At 52.6% G+C, this 26,589-nt stretch overlaps 2 protein-coding genes and 1 long non-coding RNA gene across 23 annotated transcripts in view; 1 reads left to right on the top strand and 2 right to left on the bottom strand.

The window, feature by feature from the left end:
* SMARCA4 (SWI/SNF related BAF chromatin remodeling complex subunit ATPase 4) overlaps nucleotides 1-7,748 on the bottom strand; it is an 83,950-nt gene extending 76,202 nt beyond the window's left edge. For all 21 annotated transcript variants that reach the window (XM_070492021.1, XM_070492022.1, XM_070492017.1 and 18 more), the window contains exon 1: nucleotides 7,609-7,748. The gene's annotated coding sequence lies outside the window, so the exon portion shown is untranslated. The remainder of the gene's footprint in view (nucleotides 1-7,608) is intronic.
* LOC123278671 (transcription initiation factor TFIID subunit 4-like) overlaps nucleotides 7,067-26,589 on the top strand; it is a 30,124-nt gene continuing 10,601 nt past the window's right edge. The window contains exon 1 of the mRNA XM_070492043.1: nucleotides 7,067-7,726. Within this exon, the coding sequence (XP_070348144.1) occupies nucleotides 7,151-7,726 (576 nt within the window). The 5' untranslated portion in view covers nucleotides 7,067-7,150. The remainder of the gene's footprint in view (nucleotides 7,727-26,589) is intronic.
* On the bottom strand, nucleotides 14,833-24,805 carry LOC139041292 (uncharacterized). The gene is made up of 3 exons (XR_011496155.1): nucleotides 24,681-24,805; nucleotides 22,816-22,945; nucleotides 14,833-16,067 (listed from the first exon to the last, which is right to left on the bottom strand). It is a non-coding gene; the product is annotated as an uncharacterized lncRNA (long non-coding RNA).

Here is a 26,589-nt window from a genome sequence, read left to right as displayed (position 1 = left end):
CATGGCACTGCTTGGCACGCTGTAGGCATCCCACATATAAAGTAGAGGAAGATGGGCACAATGTTAGCTCAGGGCCAGGCTTCCTCAGCAAAAAGAGGAGGACTGGTAGTAGTTAGCTCAGGGCTAATCTTCCTCAAAAAAAAAAAAAATTAAAATTAAACAATGAATGAGGTAGCTCCATGCACACGGACATGGAGGATGGTCCAAAATGAAGCCGAGGAAAGACAGCAGCATGAACAAGAGCTGCGCTTGGCTTGAGCCTCACTTTGTTCAAGATAATAATAACATACGTGTGCTAAAGTGAGCACAGAAACCAGCCCAGAGAAAACGCACCAAATGACCGTGGCAGTGCCACAGCTCTGTCTGCAGGCAGACGACGGGGAGCCTGCACTCTCCACATCACAGATGGGGATGTTTGTGACAATAAACATCTATTACTTTTGTCATCAGACTTTTAAAAAACACTTTGTAAGAAAAGAACCTAGATCAGAAAAACACCCAGCAAGGATGCCCAGGAAGTGCCTTTATGGAAATAAAAGAGAAAGACAAAAAGGATTTAGGACTGCATTATTTCCCATGCAACTTTCAACTTCATCAAAATGATCATTTAAAATAGAAACATCTGTCGATGTTAGAATGCGGAACCAGAGTGCTGGAGGCCCACAGGTCTAGTTTCTGCTTTCATACCACTCTTTGCGTTTCTCTTATCACAGAGGACGGCAATGGCCAGCCACTGCCACGGGACAGACAGCTAACAGACAATCAGGACCGTGGGAAATCTCCCTGCTGGGATTATGGGTTTGTCTTGTTTTCATCTTGCCTGAACCCAGCATTCTACTGCAGTCTGGCCCCAGGATATCTGCTATTTTGTTTTTTGGGTGTGGAGAAATTCGCTCACAGACATGTCACATGGGCAGATACAATGCTGCGGTCAAGTCACGGCAGGGTGCTCAAACCGGTCAACCATCAGAGGTGTCCGTGCAGGACAGCCTTGCCAAACCAGCCCTGTTCGTTACATTTAAACTACAAAAGGAAGGGCCGCCCGATGGCGTAGTGGTTAAGTTCACACGCTCCACTTCGGCTGCCCGGGGTTCACAGGTTCAAATCCTGGGTGCGGACCTACATACTGCTTATCAAGCCATGCTGTGGTGGCGTCCCACATACAAAATAGAGAGAGACTGGCATGGAGCTTAGCTCAGGGCCAATCTTCCTCAAGCAAAAAGAGGAAGCTTGGCAATGGACGTCAGCTCAGGGCCAATCTTCCCCATCAAAAAAAAAAATTTTAAAGAAACCCTACAAAACGAGACCCTCCCAAACACACACCCAATACTCTATTAAGAAAACCCTCCACGCCTGGTCTGATGGTGAACCTGGAAGGCCGTGAGGGGTGGGGCATCTGTGGGCTCAGGGAAAGTGTGGAAATGGCTTAATCAATCCGGAAAAGGCGCTCCCCCAACTCTGGCTGCTCTGTGGCATTTTCCTCGCAATATAACTAAGTAGCAACACTTTGCCCTACATTTAAAAGGGAATACATTTCAGAAAGGAAAAAACCTGTCATGATGGTAAATTACAATGTCTCCTCCCTACACCTGGGAGGCAGGAGGCAAACTGTTAGCAAGTATCATTTTTAGCCCTGGGACTATGTATCATTTTATTCATTGATTTCTCTGCTCCCACCCTTTGTAACATTGTCACTCCCTGGAAACCACTGGAGAGCACCTCCCTGACAACAACCCGGTTCTCTGCCCTTGGGGAGTTCGTGCTCTGACCCGGGAGGGAGATGGAGCGTCTACACCATGAGAATACGAACACTACCCTATCTAGCCACTAGACAGCTGTTTTTCGAACTCTTTGACTGTGATCCAGAGTCAGCCCAACACAAACACACCTCAGGTAGCTGTAACCAGTGTGGCAAATCTGTCCACATGCCTGCAAGTCACAGGAACCCTGGATCCACTCTTCCCATCTGTGGAGGCTGGGGCCGCCCCACAGGACGGACGTCACAGCCCGCTGCCAGGGCTGTCATGGTGCCTGCTGTACCCTCGACACCAGCCCGTGGAGAGGGCTGGAGAGAAGCGCCCCACGAGAGGCACGCACAAAGTATGGGAGCAGCCAAGGGTGGGCGGGGAGGCGCGGCCCCCACACCTGTCAAGCATCACCTGCGACAGGCCCGCCCAGCCACCGCCATGCCAGCCGAGCACTGACTGTGCTGAGCAGGGCTCCAGGCGCCGAGCAGCCCCCAGAGAACAATGAAGTCCCTGCCTGGTGGGACTGACAGCTGAGGGACAGGGACGAGCACACAAACAGGACCCGATGTCATGCGGGGGGCAGAAGTACTATGAAAAAATAATCCAGCAGGGTTAACAGTCCAGTCGACAGGAGGCACTCTTTCAATCACGGTGGACAGGGATGGTCTCAGTGACGGGGACAGAGCAGAGACCTGAAGTGAAATGGGAGCCACATGGCTACCTATGGCCAGAGGGACTGGCAAGTGCAAAGGCCCTGGGGTGGGACCCTGCTGGAGTGCAGCAGGAGAGAGGGGTGTGGCAGCAGATGAGGTCAGACATGGGCCAGGGCACAGATCACTGGTGACAGGGGTGAGGAGGTAGGAGTCTACTGAAAGGCAATGGGAAACCACTGGAATGTTCTGGGCTGGGCAGTGACATGGTCTGATGAAGGTTTTCAAAGATTTCTCCAGATAGGCTGATGGAATGGACATGAGGGTGAGAGGAGGAGAGGAGTCCAAGTGACAAAGTGATTAGCAGGGCCTCCGCTGGCACATGCCGTGTGACATATCAAAGGTCTCCCTTCCCTGGGGCTCAGGGGCCCTGGAGCCAGGCTTGGCAGAGCCCAGTGGGCTGTACTGCAGCCCCAGCCGCACCCCCTCGGTTCACTACTGCCATAGAGGTGCCGACTGGGGAGACGACGAGAGGAACGGGGTATTTTCTGCTCAGAGAGGTTAAATCACCTGCTTCCAGTCTTTCTGCTCGGCGGCCATCGGAGGCAGCTCCCGGAGCGTAGCGAGAGGACCCTGGGCTGCAGCGCCGCATCAGGACAACGAGGCCAACCCCTGCACCACTTTACTGGTGCTTTTGCGGCAGGTCAGGGTGGCACACACCAAACCCTGCTCTGAGTCTCCGCCTGCACCAGGTGAGGGAGCAACTGCCACGCAGGCCACCTGCTTCCTGAGCAGTGGGGTACGACCTGCTGGCGGAACTTCAACCACCCCAGGGAGCCACGGCGAAGGCCACGGCTACTAAAAGCGGGGCTGTCCTCCTTCACCACACTCACGGCTGGTGCCCTGCAGCCTGAGCGACAACTCAGACTGTTCCCAGGGACAAGCGTTCCCAGTCACAAATGAACGTGTGGCCCTTTGGCAAAGTAACCCAGGCCCAAAGCGAAGCTCTGGAAAACAGTGTGGGGCGTAGAGGCCAGGACGGGGCCAGGGCTGGTTTATGCTTAGCTACCATTGACCTGTGATCTTTTCTTTTCTTTTCTTTTTGCTGAGGAAGATTCACCCTGAGCCACCATCTGTGCCAAGCTTCCTCTACTTTGTATGTGGGGTGCCACCACAGCATGGCTGACGATGGAGCAGGTCTGCACCCCGGATCTGAAGCTGCAAACTTGGGCCACTAAGGCAGACCATGTGGAACTTTAACCACTCGGCCACGGGCCGGCCCCTTACCTGTGTTCTTAAGAAAGCCCCTTCCTGGAGGGAACTGGAGGGAAATCAACGCCTCCCCTCTCTTCCCTCTGCCCTGCAAAGTCTAACCCCCCAACAAACCCAGCTACACTAGCCTGCCCTCCAGGCCCTGGCCTGTCCACGAAGATGTTCGAGGCCAATTTCTCATACCCCACAATCCACAGCCTGAGGAATTAATACCAGCAGCATACAGCTAACAGAAAACTCCAACCAAGACGTCACCGATTGTCTGAATAAGCCTAACCCTCCTCCTTTGCGATACCTGCAACCGACAGCAACGGCAGCTCTGCTGGCCTCAGACTCCATCCTGACACCCTCACCCTCTGACATGCCCCCACCATGCCAGCAGCTGCCACCTTCCTTTCAGAGCAGGTTCTGCACATCCCTTTAATTCTATTTTTTTTTTTTTTAACTTTTATTCTCTCTTAAGTCTTCCACCAGTGTTAGTTACAAGTGATGAGGGAAATATGTGAAACCGAAAACGAACATTGGCTGGGAGCCAGCCCCGTGGCTGAGTGGTTAAGTTTGCGTGCTCCGCTTCAGCGGCCCAGGGTTCACCAGTTCGGCTCCTGGGTGCAGACCTACACACTGCTCATCAAGCCATGCTGAGGTGGCTTCCCACATAGAAGAATTAGAATGACTTACAACTACACACTGGGGCTTTGGGGAGGGAAAAAAAAAAGAGGAAGATTGGCAACAGATGTTAGCTCAGGGTCAATCTTCCTCACCAAAAAGAAAAAAAAAAAAAAACCTCCCATCCTATGGAGGTGAGGGAAAAAAAAAAAGAAAACAAACATTGGATATTTTTCAAAACTCATGCCACCAAACATACATCCCTCTTTCCAACGCCTTATGGTGAAATTGCAAAGCACACAATTTTTAAATATTAAGGAGAAAATGGAGGACTTGATTCCTTTGCTCCCGCTTTGAAAACAGAGAACTATTGCAAGGGGGCAAAAATAGATTCTGTATGTCACCCCGCCAGGGTGTTGCAGGCACCGTCATGACAAGAGCTACCAAGGGCTCAGCCCCACATGCCAGGCACTGCCCTAAGCGCTGTGCATTCATCATTTGTCACTTTGTCGTTGTTGTTTAGTCCTTGCAACCATCCTCCGAGCTGGGTACTATTACCGTCCCCCTTTGCAAATGAGGAGACGGACATGAGCAAATGAGCACAGGGCCTTGCCTGCCTGGGTGCAGCCGCACCCCCAGCCCCCAGCAGAGCCGGCTCGTGGCGGGCACTCACTGCACACTGGTTCACTATGTGAACGGGGAATGCGCAGCCGGGCCTTGTCTTGCACAACTCCAGGGGGCGCCGTTCACGTTGTGTTCTGTCTATGGTCGGGGTGAATGGGTCCTGCTGTGCCATGGCAGCCCCGATGACCAAGGCCAAAATCTGCTGGCACATCTGACTACTTACTACGGGCCGGGCACTGTCACCCCATTTCTCTGAGGCCCCAAAAGGGAAAGTGAAGAAGCCAGGAGTCCAACCTGGACAGTTGACTGGAGAGCCCCTGGTGAGGAAACGTCCCGGACTTCAGTTTCTTCACTGGCAGAACACTGTTCTCACCAGACATTCACCCAAAATACCTATCCTCCCAAGTTCCCACATGCGACATCCGCTAAGACCCCGAGCTGGGCTAGGGTTCCCTCCCAGTGTTTTGAGGGTCCACCAAGAGTGGCAAAGGCATATAAACAAGGATGCAAACATGTTGGGGTGCTTTCCACAGACAGAAAGAGTCTGGAGACCATGGCACTGCCCTCCGCCACAGCTCTGATGACGTCACCCCCGGCTCAAAACCCTAAAAGATCGACGTCTCCTGAAGGTTGGACACAAAGTGACTTCAGGTGGCACATGGAGGAACATTTACTATTGTCATAATTATGTATGCACTGATTTTAAAGAAAATCAGAAAAATATATGTAACTGGCACATCAAACCTGGGCTTCCTAAGATATCAAATGACTGTAATAAATTTTTAAACAGATTATTTAGAAATATACATACACACACAAAATGAGGAATGTTAACTTCGTCCAACGTTATCTCGCTCAACCCTCTGGACAAGAGTGTGGAGCGGCGTCACTGTCACATCTGTCTCACGGATGTGGGACCTCCTGGTCAGTGCCTCCACGGAGGTCAAGCTAGGATTGAGAGCTGGTCGTGAACGCTGAGAGGTGATTCCAGGACAAGAAGTCCCCACCGCCACCTACACCAACCGCCCCCCAACCCGGGGGGACGAGGTGTGGCAAACGCTGGCCTGGGAAGTCAGAAACCCACAGCAGCAACCCACGGCCACTGCTCACGACCCAGCCCCAGTCCTGCGCCAGCACTTCAGACCCACGTCCACTCGATGCTCCAAGGCCCCTGCTCATTCGTGCAACGATGTCCGCCAAGGGCCTACCGTGGGCCGGGCCCAGGGTGCACTGTGAGAGGCCAGGGAGACACCAGCTCTGCTGCCGCCCCCCCCCCACCCCCGAGAAGAACGGATGCGTAATTACAAATTGGGGTAACTTCTACATGGGAAAACATCACGTGATGGCACGTACAGCAGAGGCGAACAACATGGTCCAGGGCGGTGGAAATACAAGCCAGGCCATCCTCCCTGATACTGAGTAAAGGCCCCCTCTTCCATGCAGCCTCCTTGATTTCTGGTCCCTCCACTCCCATGGGCATCCACTGCGTCCTCTCAGAGAGGGGAGGGAGAATTAAATGACAGGGCGAGGGGAGTGGTCCCCACATTTACAGCCTGTTCCCCTATAAGACTGGAGGGGTTCCACAGGCCTCCATCCCCCAACCATCTCACACCCAGTAGGGACTCAACATATATTTGCTGAGCAATGACCAGACAGTAAGAATACTGTTTCCCACTCGCCAGGAACCATTTTACAGGCTTTCACCAACTCCCGTGGTGATATTATCCCCATTTCACAAAAGAGGAAACAAAGAGGTTCAGAGAGGTCAAGCTATTTGCCTAAAGTCACACAGCCAAGTGACGTACGATGCCAGGATGCAAACTCGAATCCTGTCTCAATGCAAACTGAAAACTTGTTTCAAATTCCTCCCAAGTGGCTCTCACACCTCTTCCCTACTTTCCCCAGGGATTCACTGGGGGGGGGGGGGGGGGGGGGGGAACCAAAACTAGTTGTTTTCAAGCCCGGCACAAAACACACTCCCAAAAGGTCCACGTTTTAAATAACAGCCTTAATCTAGAAAATCAACCGGGAGGAATGGGAAAGGATGCAAAATAAAAACAATGCTTTCAACAGCCAACAATTTCCCCCCTGCTTCCTCCCCCACTTGCTGCCAACCCCCCCGCTTCAGGGCAAGCATTTTGAAGTCACTACTTGCAAGATTCGGGCAGTTATTTCTCTTTCCTTGAAAATATTGACTATGTGACTTTTTTAAAATAAAATTTTAGGGCAGCTCATGCTCGTGTCCAGTTGATGCTGGACACACCCGGGGTTCTTCCTCCCGAACCCCGATCGCGGCCTCGCCAAAAAGGCAACGTTCGCGTCGGACCCGGGACAACGCAGCCAGCAAAGCCCCGAGGCCGGGCTGCTGTCGCGGCCGCGGCGGGGACGGCGACCGGGGGCCGGGCAGCCGAGGGGGCCGCGAGCTTTGTCCGGCGCCCCCGGCGAGAGCGCGCACGGGGGGCGCGCGGCCTCCACGCGGCCCGGGCCCCCACCCCGCCGGCCCGCGGATACTGCAGCCGCCGCGGCCTCGCGACGCTGGGGCCTGCCCCGCGCGCGCCGTCCCGGCCAGGCTTCTTGACCCTCGGGCGCCGCCGTACCCCGGCCCCGCTCCGGGCACCAGCGGCCCCCTCCCCCCGCGGCGCCCCGGCTCCATTCAAACCGGCCTCCCGGCCCCGCGCCGCGCTCCCCCCGCGGCCCGCCTTCCTTACCGGGAGCTGCCGGCGCCGTCGCCTTCCCAGCGCCGCCCCCGCCCCTCCGCGCGGGGCCGGGGGCAGAGTAGGCGTCTCGCCTCTCCTCACGAAACAAAGAGACCGCCGCCGAGCGAGGGTAAGCCTCGCGCGCGCGCCCGCCCGCCTCGGCCGCCCCCCCACGCTGCCCGCGCCCCCGCTGCGCGCGCACCCGCCGGCTCCCCTCCCCCCACCGCCGGCCGCTCCCGCTTCCGCCGCCCGCCCGGCCGCGTGCGCGCGCGCGCCCGCCCTTCCGCTCCCAGCGCGCTTGCGCGGCCGCACGGGGCTTGGGGGAGGTGGGCGGGGCCAGAGAGGGCCTGCGCGCCCGACGCGCCTCCCCACTGGGTCCCGGACGGTCCTGCGCCTGCGCCCCGGGGTGTCCGGCCTCCGCACGCCGCGCGTCCTCTCGCCGCCGAGCATGCGCAGAGCGGGCGCCACTGCGGCGGCAGTGGGAGATTGGGGGATGGGGCTGGGTGGCGGTGGGGTCTGCGGGGAAAGGATGGCGGAGGGGCCTTGAGACTCGGCAGCGAGGACGGGAAGCTGGCGTGAGGGCGGGAGGCGGGCAAGCTGGGCCGGGGATGAACACGGGCGGGCTGGGCAGCCGCTTGCATCCCTGGTTGGGGGGGTGGCGAGGCCCGTCCGGCGAGACCGGGCGGGGCCTGACTACGGCCGCCTTTTCTGCACAGCCTACCGGAGGCCATTCATTAGCTCAGCACGTGGTTATTGGCCTGCTGCGGTGGCCCAGGCGCAGGTGCTGGGGCCCGAGCAGACGCATCGCAGCCGCTGGGGCGCTCACGATCCGGTGGGGGAGACAGAGGGGAAGGAGGGAAAATGCATTGTGTTGAGATGGCGACTTCAGGGTCGTGGGCATTCTCAGTGGGGCAGCCAGGGGAGGCCCCGTGCGAAGAAGACATTGGAGGCAAGACAGAAAGCTGTGCGGGAGAGAGCCTTGTTGCAAGTGTGGAGGCCCTGCGCCTCCGGGCCTCTTCTCTGTGATTTGAAAGTGTCGCCAGCGTCACCTTTAGTCCCGCAGCCGGACAAGCGCTCCCCGAGGTCAGGCCCCACCCCGTGTGACTGTCTCTCCCGCTGCTTCTGGCCGGCCTGCCTGCCCTTCCTCATTTCTCAGGTCGCAGCTGACTCACCGCCTCCTGTTTAATCACTGCCTCCTTTTTCCCCTTCCTTCACATTTCTTGGGTACCCTCTTGATCGGCTGTCTTCCTCCCCTCAATTTAAATGGCAAAGATATTGTCAGTTTTAATCACTAGGGATCCCCAGCATCCGGCGTAGTGCCCCCCTCCGCCACGTACTAGATACTTTAAATTTTTTCATTGAAAGAATAATAGAGACCGACTGTCTGGTGAGTGTGTCCCACACTTGCGTCAGCAGTTGTCTTCCCACGTCCAAGGTGAGTGAGTCACTTGAAGCATAGAGCAGAGATCTTGGTTTCAAACTTGACTCCCTTATTAGTATCTGGGGGATGCCAAGCAAGTCTATGGGACTCGTCTACACGTCTGTGTCTTCACCTGTAAAATGGAAACAATAATGGCACCCGCCTCCCCTGGTGGTTATGAGGAATCGGTGAAAGCAGGCCACCTGGAGTTCTCTGAACCTTGGCTCCTAATGTGATGCGCAGTAAACGGGCACGTGGGATCCAAACCTTGCTCTCTGTCCTTCATTCAAGTAATATTTCTTAAGCGCCCTCACCACGCTCCGCACTGAGCTGGTCCTAGGCCTCCAGTGATGTGCCGAGCCGGCAACGTTCCTGCCTGTGGAGCAGACAGTCCATGAGTTCAGTTGACTGTCTCCCGTATTGATCACACTGACACGTGATAGGAAAATCGAAGTGCAGTGGAAGAAAAGCCCAGGGGGCAATGAGATCATAACATGGGGACTTCCTGGGATGAAGTCAGCTCATCCTCTCTGAGGGAGAGGCATTTATGCCAAGAGCCAAAGGAGGAGGGCACTGAGTAGAGGAGACAGGATGTCCCAGGACTCTAAAGAGGAAAAGAGCCTAGGGACAGAAAAAGGCCTGTGTGGCTCAAAGGGGGAGGCCAGGAGCAGCCACACTGGGCAGGGCCCTGTGGGCTGTGGTGAGTATCTTGAGCTTTTTCTGGAGCACAGTGGGAAGCAGTTGAAGGGTTGTAATCGGGAGAATCCCATGGCTGCAGGGTGGAGACTGGGCTGGTAGGGAAGGAGAGGAGGTGGGGAGTCCCTTTGGGCCGTTGCAGTGGCCCAGGGTGCAGAGGGGGATGGCCTGACTAGCACGAAGGCGGTGGAGGTAGAATGGATAAAATGGGAGGAGTGGACGGACTCCAGCTTTCTCTGCAGCTGGGGCAGTGGGGACATGGATCCTCTGGCAAGAAAATATCCAGAGTCCTGTTTGGACAACACGTCTGTTGGGAGTAACCCTATAGGCTGGCCATTTATGGCTATATGTTGAAATCCCTGTTTAAGCAAAATTGATGCCTTTAGTGCTTATGTTTATGTCTATGATACATTGCGAGTTAATTTTTTTTTCCCTCTCCAAAGCCCCAGTACACAGTTGTGGATTCTAACTGTAAGTCATTCCAGTTCTTCTATGTAGGATGCCACCTCGGCATGGCTTGATGAGCGGTGCTAGGTCCATACCCAGGATCCAAACCAGTGAACCCCAGGCTGCCCAGGCAGAGCACACAAACTTAACCACTAAGCCACGGGGCTGGCCACACGAGTTAATTTTTGTGTAAGGGATGAGGTAAGATTGAAGTTCATTGTTTTCCATGGGAATATTCAGTTTTTCCGGCACCAGTTGTTCCAGACTGTCCCCATTGAATTATCTTAGTGCTTTTGTCAAAAGTCATTTGACTGTTTAAGTGTGAGTCTGTTTCTGGAGTCTCTGTTCACTAATCAATGTGTCTCCCGATATGCTAAGACCACACTGTCTTGATGCCTGTAGATTTATGTCATCTTGAAATCAAGTAGTCCTCCAACTTTGTTCTTTTTTTTATTCACTGTTTTGGCTACTCTAGGTCCTTGGCATTTCTGTGTAAATTTTAGAATCAGCTTGTCGATTTCTACCCAAAACCACAAAGAGATTTTGATTGGGATTGCATTGAGTCTGTAGACCAGTTTGGGAACCATCTTAATAAAATTAAGCCTTCCAATCCACGAACATGGTATATCTCTCTGTTTATTTAGGTCTTCTCTAATTTCCATTAAACGTGCTCTTTTCGGGCCTTTCGTACTCCACTGTAGGAAATGACAAATGACTCGTGTCGAGGTCACGGGGACCTACGGGTTGCTGGCTCTGGGGGTCAGTTGGCAACAGTGGACACATTCCCTCTTCAGCGCAGTCTCCTTGCGTGGCTTCCAGGGCACCACACACCCCTGGGTTTCTTCCCACCCCTTCACCGGCTCCTTCCCAGGCTCCTTTGCCACTTCCTTCTCTTCATACTGACCCCTTAGCAATGAACTGCCCCATGACTCAGACCTGGGGCTCCTGTCTACAGTCACCTCCCTGGCTTCCAGTCTGATGACCTTAAAAAATCATCTACCTCCTAGGTATCTATCCAAAAGGATTAAAGACAGGTACTTGAAGAAATACTTGTAAACAAATGTTCATCGTTGCTGCTATTTATAATAACCAAAAGGTTGAGTCCAAATGTCCACCAGCAGACGAGTGGATAAACACACTGCAGTCTCTCAGTCAGTGGAGTCGTCACCCATCAAAGGCAGCGACGTCCTGACACGGGCTGCAGTGTGGGTGAACCTCGAGAACATGCTGAGGGAGTGGAGTCAGACACACAAGGCCACATGTTGTGTGAGTCATGTCCAGGACAGGCAGATCCAAGCAGATTGCCAGGGACTGGTGTCGGGGAGGACTACCTAACGGGTACAGGGTTTTATGTGGGATGGTGAGAATAGTTTGGAACTAGACAGAGGTGGCGCTCTGTACTAAATATCACTGAATTCTTCATGTTAAAATATTTAACTTTATGTTATATGAATTTCACCTTAATTAAAAAAAAATCTCCATGCTGGCCAGCCCAGGGGCATAGTGGTTAAGTTCCCGCACTCCGCTTTGGTGGCCCTGGGTTCAGTGGCTTGGATCCCAGGCACAGACCTACACATCACTCATCAAGCCATGCTGTGGCAGCATCCCACATACAAATAGAGGAAGACTGGCACAGATGTTAGCTCAGGGCCAATCTTCCTCACCAAAAAAATAATAATAATAAAATTAAATAAATAAGTCTATATGCTGAGGATTTCCGAATCTTTCTCTCCTGTCTGGACCTTACCCTTGAGCTCCAGAAAACTGCCTCTCAGACACCACCACTTGGATATTTAATAGGAGTTACAACTTCGGTTCTATCAAGTTCCTCTTCTGCTTAAAACCCTCCAGTGGCTCCCATCTTGCCAAGAATAAAAGGCAGAGACCACGAAGAGAATGAGAAGCCAAGCCGCAGACTGGGAGGAAACACTTGAAAAGGCACATCTGATAAAGGCCAATTATCCAAATATACAAAGAGCTCTTAAAACTCCGCAAGAAGAAAATGAATAACCCAATTAAAAAATGGACAGGGGTCGGCCCGGTGGCGTCATGGTTAAGTTTGTGGGCTCTGCTTCAGCAGCCTGGGGTTCACAGGATTGGATCTTGGGCATTGACCTACATACCACTCATCAAGCCACGCTGTGGCAGCATCCCACATGCAAAGCAGAGGAAGATGGGCACAGATGTCAGCTCAGGGCCAATCTTCCTCACCAAAAAAAAATAAAATAAAAAAGGACAAAAGACCTGAACAGACACCTTACCGAAGAGGATGTACAGATGGCAAATAAGGGTATGAGAAAATGTTCCACATCATATGTCACTCAGGAATTGCAAATTAAAGCAACAATGAGATACCACTGCACACCTATAAAAAAGGGAGAAATCTAAAACTGGAAACACCAAATGCTGGTGAGAATGCAGAGCAGCAGGAACTCATTCATTGCTGGGTGGGAATGCTGATGGCCCAGCCACTTCACAAGATGGTTTCGCCATTTCTTACAAAACTAAACATACTCTTACCATGTGACCCGGGAACCCCACTCCTTGGTACTTAACGCAAAGGGGGAGGAAAGATGTCCCCACAGAAACCTGCACGGGGACGTTCTGATGGCAGCTTTCTTCATAATTGCCAAAACCTGGGAGCAGCCAAGACGGCCTTCAGTAGGTGAACGGATAAGAAACTGTGGTCCACCCAGAAAATGGGATATCGGCGCTAAGAAGAAATGAGCTCACCAGCCAAGAAAAGGCGTAGAAGAACCTTAGATGCACGTCAGTAAGCAGAAGAGGCCCATCTGAAAAGGCTCGTTTGTGCTGGATGATTCCAGCTCTGTGGCCTTCTGGAAAAGGCAAAGCTAGAGACAGTAAAGAGATGAGTGGTTTCCAGGGATGGGAGGTGAGGGGGGAAGACGGGCAGAGGACAGAGGGGTTTCAGGGCAGTGAGACTGTTCTGTGTGACCGTGTGATGGTGGACGCGTGTCATTCTCATTTGTCCGAACTCGGGAACCCGAGCGTCACCTGTGGATGCTGGGTGATGACGCGTCCCGGGTTCATCAGTGGTCACAAGAGGTCCCCTCCGGCGGGGATGTTGACGGAGGGGGAGGCTGTGATAGTGGGCAGGGAGTGTGTGTGGTAACACTCGACGTTCTGCTCAGTTTTGCTGTGAGCCTAAAACCACTCTAAAAAAGTTTATTAAAAAAATATAAACAAATTTAAAAAGCCAGAGCCAGTCCTCACAGAGGCTACAGGCCTCCGCTCCCTCCTGGACCTGATCTCCGACTATCCTTCTCCTGGCTCATCCCTCTCCCGTCACTGGCCTCCTTGCTCACTAGTCTTCAGACCTAGGTCCTGCCCCAGGGCCTTTGCCCAGGTGCTCCTGACACCTGCCTGGCTCCTAGAGGCCCCGTGTAATGCTGCAGACGCCCCTCCTGCATTCCCATTTATTTAGTCTGCGCTATTCGTCTGCCCTGCTGGACTGTCAGCTCTGGGTCTGTCTCCATCACCCACACCTCCCCAGCACCTGGGACAGCACCCGGTGCCTGGTGCGCGGAAGAGAGGATGAGTGAGTGCATGGGCACCACGGAGGGAGTCTCAGGGTGACTCAATGCTGCCTCCTCGTACGGAATGAGGGTTTCCATTGACGAGATGCTTCCTGAGGCCTCGGGGTTATCCCCCAGCCTCTCAGATGCCAGTAGGGAGAGTGACCAGGCCCTGGCCTGGAGTCACATCGTCAGGCTCATCTCGTGCGCAGCGCCCAAGGCACCTTCCGATCGGCTGCCTGGGGCAATGGCAGCTGCCACTCCGCCTTCCCAGGTGGGAAGCAGACTGTGAGGTGCGGGGAAGGGTGCTGTGAATGCAGGGGGTGCAGAGGAGACCAGAGGTTTGCGACATCCCTCCCCACATGGCGAAAAGAACCTTCCCAGTTGGTCTTAGCCCTATCGGAGCCTGTGTCCACGTCCACGTCCTCGTGTATCTGTCACCTTGTTAGGTGGGAGTTTGTCATATTTTTGGGGTGGCTCAGAGAACGTGTTAGGGTTCTCCAGAGATACAGAATCAATAGGATGTTGGATATACATATATATGCACCCTATTGATCCTGTTTCTCTGGAGAAACAGAACATATATATATATAAATAGAGAATATACATATATATCTGATAGGTAGGGAGAGCTTTATTTTAAAGAATTGGCTCATGCGATTGCAGAGGCTGGCAAGTCAGGGAAGAGTTGATGTTGCGGTCTCGAGTCCGAATCCTGCAGGGCTGGAAACTCAAGCAGGGTTTCTCTGCTACAGTCTTGAGGAGAATTTCTGCGTCTTTGGGAAACCTCAGTCTTTGCTGTTAAGACCTTCAACTGATTGGATGAGGCCCACCCAGGTCATGCAGGGTCACCCGTTTTACTCAACTGGTTTCAACGTTATAATCACATCTAAAAATCTACCTCCACGGCAACACCTAGGCTGGTATTTGACCAAACAACTGAGGGCCATGGCCTAGCCGAGCTGAGGCATAAAATGAACCATTACAGGGAAGAATGGTCTTCTGTCTTTTGACTCAGTGTTGAGGGTTTGAAATAAAAAGCTCATGCACGTTTAGTATGTGCAAACGTAAAACGCACCCTCTTCCTTTGCTGCTGTAAAGTGGAGACTCTTCCAATAATCTCTTCAGATCTTTCTTGGAAAATGAAATCATTTATTAACCAAATGTGTATTTATTCCACAAACATGACCTACTGCCCTGAAAAATGGGCCTCACAAGAAAGCGATTTCCCCAGATGAAGCAGTGAGATGTGTAGTGCGGAAAACAGGAGGAGTCCTGCTAAATTACAAGCCCAGAGCAATGGCAGGCAGCCCTGGCTGTAATTCAACACAGTAGACAACTGGCATGTCACATAACGCTTGCACTAAAGCATGCCACTGCCGGCAACCACAAGGAGAAGGCTAACCACCCACATTTGTCATAATTTTATGGATGTTTTATTCTTACTCCAGGATGTTTTATTTTAGGTTGAATTTATTAAGCTCTTCTAGGACACTAGTCCTGAATTGTTACACTTTGGGCTTCAATCAAGAGTAATCAGGGGCCGGCCTGGTGGCACAGTGGTTAAGTGTGCACATTCCACTTTGACAGCCCAGGATTCGCTGGTTCGGATCCCAGGTGTGGACATGGCACTGCTCATCAAGCCATGCTGTGACAGGCATCCCACATATAAAGCAGAGGAAGATGGGCACGGATCTTAGCTCTGGGCCAGTCTTCCTCAGCAAAAAGAGGATTGGCAGCAGATGTTAGTTCAGGGCTAATCTTCCTCAAAAAAAAAGTAATCAACAACAATGGTTTATATATATACACACACCATACATATAATTTGATCTAGGCTTCATGTATTTAGACATTTCACCAAAGGGGATAGACAGATGGCAAATAAGCACATGAAAAGGTGTTTAGTTAGTATCACTAGCCGTTAGGGAAATGTACATTAAAACCACAGTGAGAAATCAGACCTCTCAGAATGGCTGGAATAAAAATCAGCGACAACACCAAGGCTGGCGAAGATGCAGAGAAACTGGACCACGTGGGAATGCACAGCAGGTGGGGATGTGAATGGTCCAGCCGCTCAGAAGACAGTTGAGCACTTTCAGAAGAAACTAAACAGACAGCTATCACAGGGCCCAGTAAGTGAACTCGTGGGCGTTTATCCTAGAGAAACGTAAACGTGTTCACACAAATACCTGTGCATGAATGCTCACAGCAGCTTTGTCTGTAACAGCCCAGGAATAACCGGAATCAGCCCGGGTGTCCCTCACAAGGCGCGTGGTTAAACAAACTGTGGTCCATCAGCACTGTGGATACTACTTGTCAATCAAAGGAAGCGAATGCAACAATCTGGATGAATGACTCTCTAGGGAATTATGCTGAAAAAAAAAAAGACCAATTACAAAAGGTTACATACTGTCTGATTCTGTTTCTGTAACACTTTGAAACAGCAACATTTTTTCATGTTGGAAGACACATTAGCAGTTGCCAGAGGGAGGTGGGTGTGGTTGTAAACGGGCTGAACTAGGGCTCCAGCGGTGTTGGAACTGTTTGCTGTCTTGACTGTCGGGGTGGATACGCAAACCCACACATGATAAAATTGTTTAGAACTTAATACACAGGTGCACACAAATGAGTACAAGGAAACCTGAAAGAATCGGAACAAGAGCAATGAATTGTCTCGGTGTCAATATCCTGGCTGTTATACGTCAATCGACCTGGGGGGAAAAACATAGCAGAAAAGTATATGTAGATATCCTGGCTGTGAGACTGTATATCGTTTTGTATTTGGGGATTCGAATAGATATTTGCACACCCATTTTCAGAGCAGCCTGTCTCCGAACATCTTGTCTACTGTAAATGTACAGCCAATAGCCAGTATATTTACAATATACAAACATACTCTAAATATACATCGAGAAAATGTGCAAGTAACCCAGGTGTCCATAGACAGATGAATGGACAGTGTAGTATATACAGACGATGGAATATTATTCAGCCGTAAAAAGGAAGAAAATGCTAGGGCTGGCTCAGCGGTGCAGCCGTTTAAGTTCTCATGTTCCACTTCGGTGGCCTGGGGTTCACTGGTTCAGATCCCCGGTGCGGACATCGCACCACTTGGCGTGCCATGCTGTGGTTGGTGTCTCACATAAAAAGTAGAGGAAGCTGGGCACGGATGTTAGCTCAGGGCCAGTCTTCCTCAGCAAAAAGAGGAGGATTGGCAGCAGTTAGCTCAGGGCTAATCTTCCTCAAAAACAAAACAAAACAAAACCGGGGGCGTGGGTGGGAAAGGAAGGAAATGCTAACATGTTACAACATGGATGAACCCTGAGGACGTGATCCTCAATGAAATAAGCCAGACACCAAAGGACAAATAGAAATTGCAACACGGCTACCAGTCCTCTGGGGATGTTGATAGTTGGGGGTGGGGGTGGGGGGTGGGAAATCTCTGTACCATCTGCGCAGTTCTGCTGTGAACCTAAAGCTGGTCTAAAAACTAAAGACTATTAAAAACTAGAATGTGCAACCCCAAAGGAACCCTAATATAAGCCAAGCGCTTGAGTTAATCATCGTGTATCAGTATTGGTTCTGTTGTAACAGATGTTCCCCGCTAACGCAGGACATTACTAACGGGAACCTGCAAACTGTAGGGCGGGGGCGGGGGCAGGAGATATTTGGGAACTCTTTGTACTCTCTGCTCAATTTTCTGTAGTCCTACAACTTCCGTGAAACCTAAAGTCTATTTATTTATTTATTTATTTATTTATTTAGTGATTGGCACCTGAGCTAACATCTGTTGCCAATCTTCTTTTTTTTCTTCATCTTCTTCTCCCCAAAGCCCGCCGGTACATAGCTGTATATTCTAGTTGTGGGTCCTTCTACTTGTGCTATATGGGACACCGCCTCAGTATGGCTTGATGAGCCGTGTCATGTCCCTGCCCAGGATCCGAACCCGTGAAACCCTGGGCCACCGAAGCAGAGCGCTCGAACTTAACCCCTCGGCCACGGGGCAGCCCCCTAAAGTCTATTTATATATGTTCATGATGCTCACCACGCCCTATGACGTGTCTCCTCCCATCGCCCACATGTTATTGTTGGAGTGAGGCACAGAGAGGGGTGATAATCCACCCAAGGTCCACACAGCCCTGGCAGAGCTGGCATGATTTGCACCAGGCAGGTGATCACTGGTGTCTGTGCCCTTCACCCTGCGCCCTGCCGTGTGCTGCAGAGGACCGAAGGAAAAGCGGAGCTGGAGACGGGGCGGGAGCCTGCCCTGTCTGCCGGTGGCATGGGGAGCCATGGAGGGGAGCAGACCCTGGGTGACCGTTGTCACTGTGCAATGGGCTGTGACAGGCAGTGCTGGGCTGGGGTTTTAGAGGGTCAGTCAGCGTTCTCCCAGGAGACAGAGCCGATCGGAGGAGCATATAGAGACGCGCTGTGGACTGAATCGTGTCCCCCTGGATCATATGGTGAAGCCCTAACCCTGAATGTAACTGTACTTGGAGATGGGCCTGCAAGGAGGTAATTAAGGTTCAGTGAGGTTGTAGGGTGGGCCTCGACCTGATAGGATTAGTGTTCTTATAAGAGGAGACACCTGAGGGCTCCATCTCTCCGTCTCGCTCTCTCTCACTTTCTCCAATCCCCCCCCCCCCCCTGCCCTGTGAGCACACGGCAAGGAGGTGTCTCTCTAGAAGCCGTGACTATGAAAGTGAATTTTCTGGCACCATGATCTTGAACTTCCCAGTCTCCAGAACTGTGAGAAAATAAATCTCTGTTGCTTAAGCCACCCAGTGTATGGTGTTTTGTTAGAGCAGCCCGAGCTGACTGATACGAGCTTGATTTTTAAGGAATTGGCCCAGGTGACATGGAGGCTGGCAAGTGCAGAATTGGCAGGCTGGAGGCCCAGGGAGAGCCAGGGCTGCGGGTGGAGCCCCAAGGCCGCCTGCTGGCAGAATCCCCTCTTGCCTGGGGAAGGTCAGTCTTTTGTTCTATCCAGGCTTTCAACTGATCGGACGAGGCCCACCTTTGATGAAGGGCAGTCTGCTTTACTCAGAGTCTACTGATTTAACTGCATCTCAACCAAAAACACCATCAGAGAAACATCCGGAATCACGTTTGACCAAATATCTCTGGACACTGTGGCCCAGCCGAGTTGACATGTAAAATTAACCCTCACCTCACCAAAACAGACTGGAAATGTGCAAGCACCAGGGCGTAGTTCGCTGGACACTCTCTGAACATCTTTGGTGTGGAGATGCCGACAAATTCAGTCTTCGTCCCCGGGCTGGCAGAGGGCTCCGCCTTCTCCCCTTTGCCGGGGTGCAGCTGGCCACAGGGGGCGTAGACTGAGAACATCCAAACTGCAGCCCCTCTCCCCCGTCTGCCTGGGGGTAAGCAGCAGGTGCAGGTCGGGTTTTGGCCCACACGGACCCATTTTCTCAAGGGCTTCTTAGAAGACGATCTAAGGCTGAGGGTCTCGGCCGCAGCGTCCCTGACGTTTGGGGTCGAATAGTCCTCTGTTGGGGGCCGTCTCGTCACTGTGGGGGGTGAGCAGCGCCCCTGACCTCTAGCCACCACTGAGGGCCGTAGCCTGGGCTCGCTCCCAGGTGCCACCTGGGGGCTCGGGCCTCTGTGTGGCCTTCCCTGCAGAAGCTCGCTCGGGGCCGGGGCCCTGGGCTCCTGTTCTTTCTCTTCTTTTTGGTGCTTTGCTGTGGCTGGCCACCACGTCACTGACCATCCCACTGTCCGGCAGCTGCTCACATGATGGTTTGGGCGGCAGCCTTGGCCACAGCAGTCCCCTCCAGCCTCCAGCGGGGGGTCTAGGAGCAGCGAGGACCCTTCAGAAACCTCTGCCCCCTTCCCTGGCCCTGCCCTGCCCTCCCTGCATCCCCTGGGTGCCAGTTCTAGGCTGTGACACCCCCCACATCCGGAGATCTGCGCACTGATGGGGACAGAGGCTGGGCCGACCGGGCGGGACCATCTCTGCGTGTTGAACTTTCAGGACTTTATCCGTCTACAGGACAAACTCAGGAAGATTCACTGACTCGTATTTAGTGCTGAGCTACTAGTGCAAAGTGTTCCATGTTTATGTGACTTCAGAGACTTTCGTGTGAAAAACAGCACCCTCCCCACAGCGTCCAGCATCCGGGTCCAGCCCCGGGGGGCGGGGGGCAGAGTTTGTTATTTATGCATCTGCTCTGTAGGCTTATAGGTCCCGAATCCTGGGCAAGGTTTCAGGATGCCTTTAATACTTTTTGAAATAGAAGTACTTCCCATGAAACAAAAATCACCCCCCTCCCCGAGTTCTGACAACCAGAAAATGTCTGCAGACGCGGCCAGATGTCCCTTGGAGGACAAATCGTCGCCCGTTGAAGAGCACTGATCCGGGCAGCTTCTAACCATCCTCTGCCTTCACCTGCTCATGGCCAGACCATACGGGAGTGACTCGTCACCCCAGCCCCGGGGGTTTGTACACACACACATACACACGCATGGCCAGTGGACCCTGCCCCAGGGCGTGGGGGTGACAAAACCCCAGGTGGTTGTCCCACTGGCGCTCTCCATCCGCCTCCTGTCTGCCCCTCCCCTCCCTTCTCCTCCCATCGTCCGCCGCCCTCATTCTGCAGCGCAAATTCAGCCTGGGAGTGGCCTCGGCGGGACTGTTGGCAGAACAGGTTGTCCAACCCTGAACTGGAGAAGGGACGACCTGTCTGCCCAGGGAGCCAGTGCTGGGAACCCACCGCGCGTGCGCTCCCGCCAGCAGGGTGACCTTGGGGACGCTCGAGGGTGGGGCCTCTACGCCTCTGCCTCTCCCAGGGGAAAGGTTCCCCTGTCTGGGTTTATCGGCCTCTTAGTCTCGCTGGGGCTGCTCCAGTGGCTTTGTGAACCGGAGACACACTTCCAGGAAGGCAGAGCGGCCTCTTACCACTCGGAAGTGACAACCGGCTCACACCCATTAGCGTGGCGACTACCAAGACAACAGAAAACGATGTGGGCGAGGATGGGGGGACATCGGAGCCTTTGGGCACCGTCGGTGGGAAGGTAAAATGGTGCAGCCGCCCTGGAGAACAGTGTGGCGGTTCCTCACAAACCGAGAAGTAGAATTACCACAGGATCTAGCAATTCTACTTTGGGGCATATAATTTAAAAAGTGGAAAGCAGGGGCTCACAGAGATATTTGTACTACCATGTCCACAGCAGCGTGACTCCCAATTGCCAAGAGGTGGAAACAGCCCACGCGTCCATCACAGATGGATGGACACACAGAATGTGGTCCAGCCAGACAGTGGAAGTTTGTTCAGCCTTAAAAAGGAAATTCTCTGGGGGCCGCCCCCGTGGCCGAGTGGTTAAGTTCGTGCACTTGGTGGCCCAGGGTTTTGCTGGTTCGAATCCTGGGTGTGGACATGGCACTGCTCATCAGGCCATGCTGAGGCGGCGTCCCACATGCCACAACTAGAAGGACCCACAACTAAAATGTGTAACTATGTACCAGGGGGCTTTGGGGAGAAAAAAGGGGGAAAAAAAAAGGCGGGGAGTTCTGCCCCACGCCACACCATGATGACCCTGGAGGACATTATGCTGGGTGGAATAAGCCAGACACAGGAGGCCAGATGCTGTGTGATTCCACCCACAGGAGGTCCCCAGAGGAGCCACATCCACAGAGACAGGAAGGAGAAGGTGGGGCCAGGGCCTGGGGGGCGGGGGGGGCGGAGATGGTGTTTAATGGGGACAGAGCTTCAGTTTGGGAAGATGAGAAAGTTCTGGAGACAGATGTGGGTAGTGGCTGCACAGCAGTGTGAATGCACTTAATGCCACTGAAATGGACACTTAAAAATGGTTCCAACGGTAAGTTTTCTGTTATGCATATTTTACCCCGATTAACAAAAAACCCTCATAAGCCGTAAGAAATGCAGATCGAGGGGCCAAGCTCGGCCGAGCGCAGCCCAGGTCCCAGGCCCAGCGCGGTGCCTGCTGAGACGGGCGAGTCCGTGCGCAGGGCCGCAGCCCTGGGTGATGCCGACGGCTCCCATGGCCCCGGGGCATCCTGCAGACTGTGCTCCGGCTGAGATCATGACAGCTGTGTTTGCAGGGGACGTGCAGGTCCCCATCACGAGGCTGTCGTCACCGACCCTTCTGGGATCAGTGCCGAGTCCCACAGGACAGGATGGGTGTGAAAGCCCCGCGGTCCTGGGTCAGCGCTCACTCACGGTGCCACCCTGGAGCCGGCCTGTTGAGAGTGGCCCACGGCTGGTGTCCTTTCACCATCACCTGCTGGGCCCTGTGATGTGTAGTTATCAGACATGGCCAAGTGGCCTGCCTGGGCCCTCCCAGACTCCCCAACGTGCCTGGATTTAGATGCTTCTCCGAATTTAAATCTCCCAGGAGAATAAAGTGGAAGAAGCCATGGATTATTTTTGCCAGGCAAGGTGAACACAGCGTTTCTTGCTTCTGAAATCAGAGCCTCTGGGATCTTCTTAGGCTGGAAGGACTGGACCAGTGGCTGCATTCACCCAAGCTCAAGTCCTTACAGTGGCCCACAAGGCCCGCTGCCCTCACCCCCGCCAGTCCCCACTCACTGGCTCACTCCAGCCACACTGGCCTCCTGGCTACTCCTCCAGCCTGCCAGGCACAGCCCTACCCCAGGGCCTTTGCACCTGCTGTCCTTCTACCTGGAGCATTCTTTCTCCAGATGGCTGCTCCTCCAGCTCTTTCAGACCTTGGCTCCAATCTCACCTCTCTGAACACCAGATTTAGTATTGCAGACCCTCCCAACTCCCTTACCCTGCTTTTCCATTCCTCCTAGCACTTCTTCCTTCCTGACGCACTCTCTGCTTATTTACTCCGCCTGCAGCCCGTCTCCTCTGGCCCTCATGCCCCCTCCACCAGCACTTGAGCCCTGAGAGCAGGTGCTCGGTGAACACCAGTCAAATAATTCACCTGAGCCGCCATCCACACCTAGGGTTAGGATTTAAAAGGTGTTTGGCAGGTGAGAAGGATTATCAAAGTGTGAGTGATTTTTAATTAGTTTGAAGTTCGTACATTATATAAAAACAGAACAGGCTGGCCCGTCAGTCAGCTCAAGCCCTGCCCTCCGTGCTCAGGCCGCACGCTCAGACCCGTCCTCACCTCCTCGGTTTCTCCCACCTGCTCCTCCTGTTCTTCTGGAAACTGTAGTGGTCCTGTCCTGGGATATTGTGACGCACAGTAAGAAACACACGTTGGTCTTCCCCGTCTCTGGCAGAGAGCTCCTAGGACCCTTGGAATATGCGAGAAGATGAGAGCGATGAGAGAGTCTTGATATTCAGAGCGAGCCCCTTTCCACCACCCCTGAGTTTATGTTAACGCGGTGACGAGTCGAAAGCCCTGAAGGATGGGGCTGGTTGCCAGGGGAACCATCCTTGTGACTAGAGGGTTGGAACTGTCAGCCCCACCCCCTCACCCCCGGCCTCCCAGGAAGGGGACCCGGCTGGAGGGTGAATCAGTCCTGCCTGGGTAGTGAAGCCTCCTTACAAAGGACGGGGTCAGTGGGATTCTGGGGCGGTGAACCGATGCAGCCCCACACTCCATGGGGACAGAGGCGCCTGCGTTCAGGACCTCGCCCTGTGTGTCTCTTCACCTGGCTGTTGGTTCATATCCTTCCGTATCCTGTAATCAGCCAGGAACCTAGTGAGTGAAACGCTCCTCTGAGTTCTGTGAGCCACTCTAGCAAATTAATTGAAGCTGAGGACACGGGCCTGGGAACCTCTGCTTTACAGCTGGTCGGTCAGAAGCACAGGTGACAGCCTGAACTTGTGATTGGCATCAAAGGGACGGGGAGGCAGTCTGCTGAGACAGAGCACTTAGCCCGTGGGGCTGATGGCATCTCCAGGGGAGTGGGGAGCGCTGTGGGTCTTGTTCTCAAAAAACTGTGCTTGTGGCATGAAATGACGTTCTACGTCACTGATCATCAGGGAAATGCAAATCAAAGCCACACTGAGATTTCACCTCACACATGTTAAAATGGCCATTATCAGCAAAACAAAAAATAACAAATGTTGGAGAGGGTGTGGAGAAAAGGGAACCCTCATCCACTGCTGGTGGGAATGCAAACTGGTGCAGCCACTATGGAAAACAGTATGGAGACTCCTCAGAAAACTAAAAATAGGGGCCAGCCTGGTGGTGCAGCGGTTAAGTGCACATGTTCCACTTTGGCGGCCCAGGGTTCGACAGTTCAGATCCCGGGTTCAGACATGTCACCGCTTGGCAAGCCATGCTGTGGTGGGCGTCCCACATATAAAGTAGAGGCAGATGGGCACGGATGTTAGCTCAGGGCCAGTCTTCCTCAGCAAAAAGAGGAGGATTGGCAGCAGATGTTAGCTCAGGGCTAATCTTCCTGAAAAAAACATAAAACTAAACTAAAAATAGAACTACCATACGACCCAGCTATCCCACTACTGGGTATCTACCCAAACAATTTGAAATCAACAATCCAAAGTAACATATGCACCCCTATGTTCATTGCAGCACTGTTCACAATAGCCAAGACATGGAAACAATCCAAGCGCCCACTGACTGATGATTGGATAAAGAAGATGTGGTATATATACACAATGGAATACTACTCAGCCAGAAAAAAAGACAAACTCATCCCATTTGCAATCACATGGAAGGACCTGGAGGGAATTATGCTAAGCAAAATAAGGCAGTCTGAGAAAGACAAACACCAGATGATTTCACTCACATGTGGAATATAAACAAGTACTGGGACAAAGAAAACAGTTCAGTGGTTACGAGGGGAAGGAGTGGGGGTTGGGCATGGGGGGTGGTGAGGGGAGCACTTATGTGGTGACAGTCAAGAAATAATGTACGACTGAAATCTCACATCGATGTAAACTGTTATGAACTCAATAAAAACAAAACAACAACATAAATGACATACTGGAAAAAAATCAATCAAACACAAAAGAAGGCAATCATGGAGGAGTTAAAGAAGAAAAAAACATAGAAAATACATAGAAAAAAGGAGTCCTCTGCATCTCTCAGCAAACGTTTCTCCAGCGTTGACCGTGGCTGACACGGGTTAACTTGCAGAAGTTTCTGTCGTCTTCGGGTGCATCGTCCTCCCGCCACATGGACCTGCGACAACACGCACAGATTATCGCCAACCAGGAAAGTGCACCCCGTTTCGGTGCTCTGAGTTTGTCCTGGCGTTTCACTAGTAGGAGGCATTAATGGAATTGTTCCATGATTGATTGAGTCATTGCCCACGTGACTCGATCTCCAGCCCCCGCTTGGCCCAGGCCCCATCTAGCTGATCAGTGGTTGGCCTTCCTGGCGGGGCGATCACCCACCCTGAGTCATGGCCTTGGCATTACCATCCTGGGACCCACCGTGAGTCATCGAGTTGGTGTAAACTGCCGGGTGTGTTCCAGGGGGCCCACCGTGAATACCCATTCCTGTCACTCAGGAGTCCCAGGGGTGGAGAGGCCGCCTCCCAGGAGCCAGGACAGAGGCCAGGCCTCCCTGTGGGTGATTCTGCCCTGTACCGTGTTGTACCTCAGTTTACACTTTATCCCAATAACAACTTCTCCACTAGATCAGCTGTCATAAAACTGTAGGACATCAAAAACAAAGAGGACTGTAAGAGCGGCCGGAATGAAAACAACAATCACACTGACCACGGACATTGCGAAAGTGACACTGGAGGCCAGAAGACGGGGAATCCTGTCTTCAAGGAACTGATTTTCAAAAACCAAAGTCAAGGGGCTGCCCCGTGGCCGAGCGGTTAAGGTCACGCTCCACTTCGGCAGCCCAGGGTTTCTCTGGGTCGTATCCTGGGCACAGACATGGCACCGCTCGTCAGGCCATGCTGAGGCGGCGTCCCACATGCCACAACCAGAGGCACACACAACTGGAATACATGACTATGCACTGGGGCAGCTTTGGGGAGAAGAAGAGAAAAAAAAGACTGGCAACAGATGTTAGTCCAGGTGCCAATCTTTAAAAAACAAAAAACCGAAGTCAACTTTGTGCTAAAAACAGCTTTTCAAGAACACAGTGAAGTCATTTTCAGGCAAATAAAAACTGACAGAGTTTGCCACCGGCAGACCTTCATCAAAGGAAATTCTAGGGCCAGCCTTGGTGGCCTAGTGGTTAAGTTCGGTATGCTCCACCTCGGGGTCCCAGGTTCCGTTCCCGGGTGTTGACCAACACCACTTGTCAGAGGCCAACCCGTCGTAGCAGCAGCTCACATACAAAAAGAGGAAGATTGGCAACAGATGTTAGCTCAGGGTGAATCTTCCTCAGCAAAAAAATTTTAAAAAAAGAAATTCTAAAGGGTGCTGTTCAAGCAGAAGAAAATTGATCCCAGAGGGAAAAGCTAAGAGCCAAGAAGAAATGTTGAGTGAAAAAAAGTGGTAAATGTGGGTAAATCAAAATGAATGTTGAATTTGAAATACTAGTAATAATGCAGTATATTTTGAAGTTGAAAAATAAACAGTTTAGTTTTTTGTTTTTGTTTTTGTGGTGAGGAAGATTGGCCCTGAGCTAACATCTGTTGCCAATCTTCCTCTTTTTGCCTGAGGAAGGCTGGCCGTGGGCTAACATCTGTGTCAGCTTTCCTCTATTTCATATGTGGGACCCCACCACAGCATGGCTTAGCGGTGTGTAGGTCTGAACCCAGGATACGAACCCACGAATCCCAGGCTGCCAAAGTAGAGTGCATGAATTTAACCAGTATGATACCAGGCCAGCACCTGGAACTAATTTTTTTTTAAAAGTCCTATCGTGGCTTGAGTTCGCCAAATGTTTCTCCAGCAAAGGAGACAGAGCACGTCCCGACGTCTCTGTGTCAGGTTGGAGATGCAACATGAGGGTCCCAGTGGAGGAATCGCTGTCGGGCCTCCTGTGACAGGTGCTCTG

This window comes from Equus asinus, chromosome 20, assembly GCF_041296235.1.
Source record: "Equus asinus isolate D_3611 breed Donkey chromosome 20, EquAss-T2T_v2, whole genome shotgun sequence".
NCBI lineage: Eukaryota > Metazoa > Chordata > Mammalia > Perissodactyla > Equidae > Equus > Equus asinus.
This window is presented reverse-complemented; position numbering and strand designations above follow the sequence as displayed.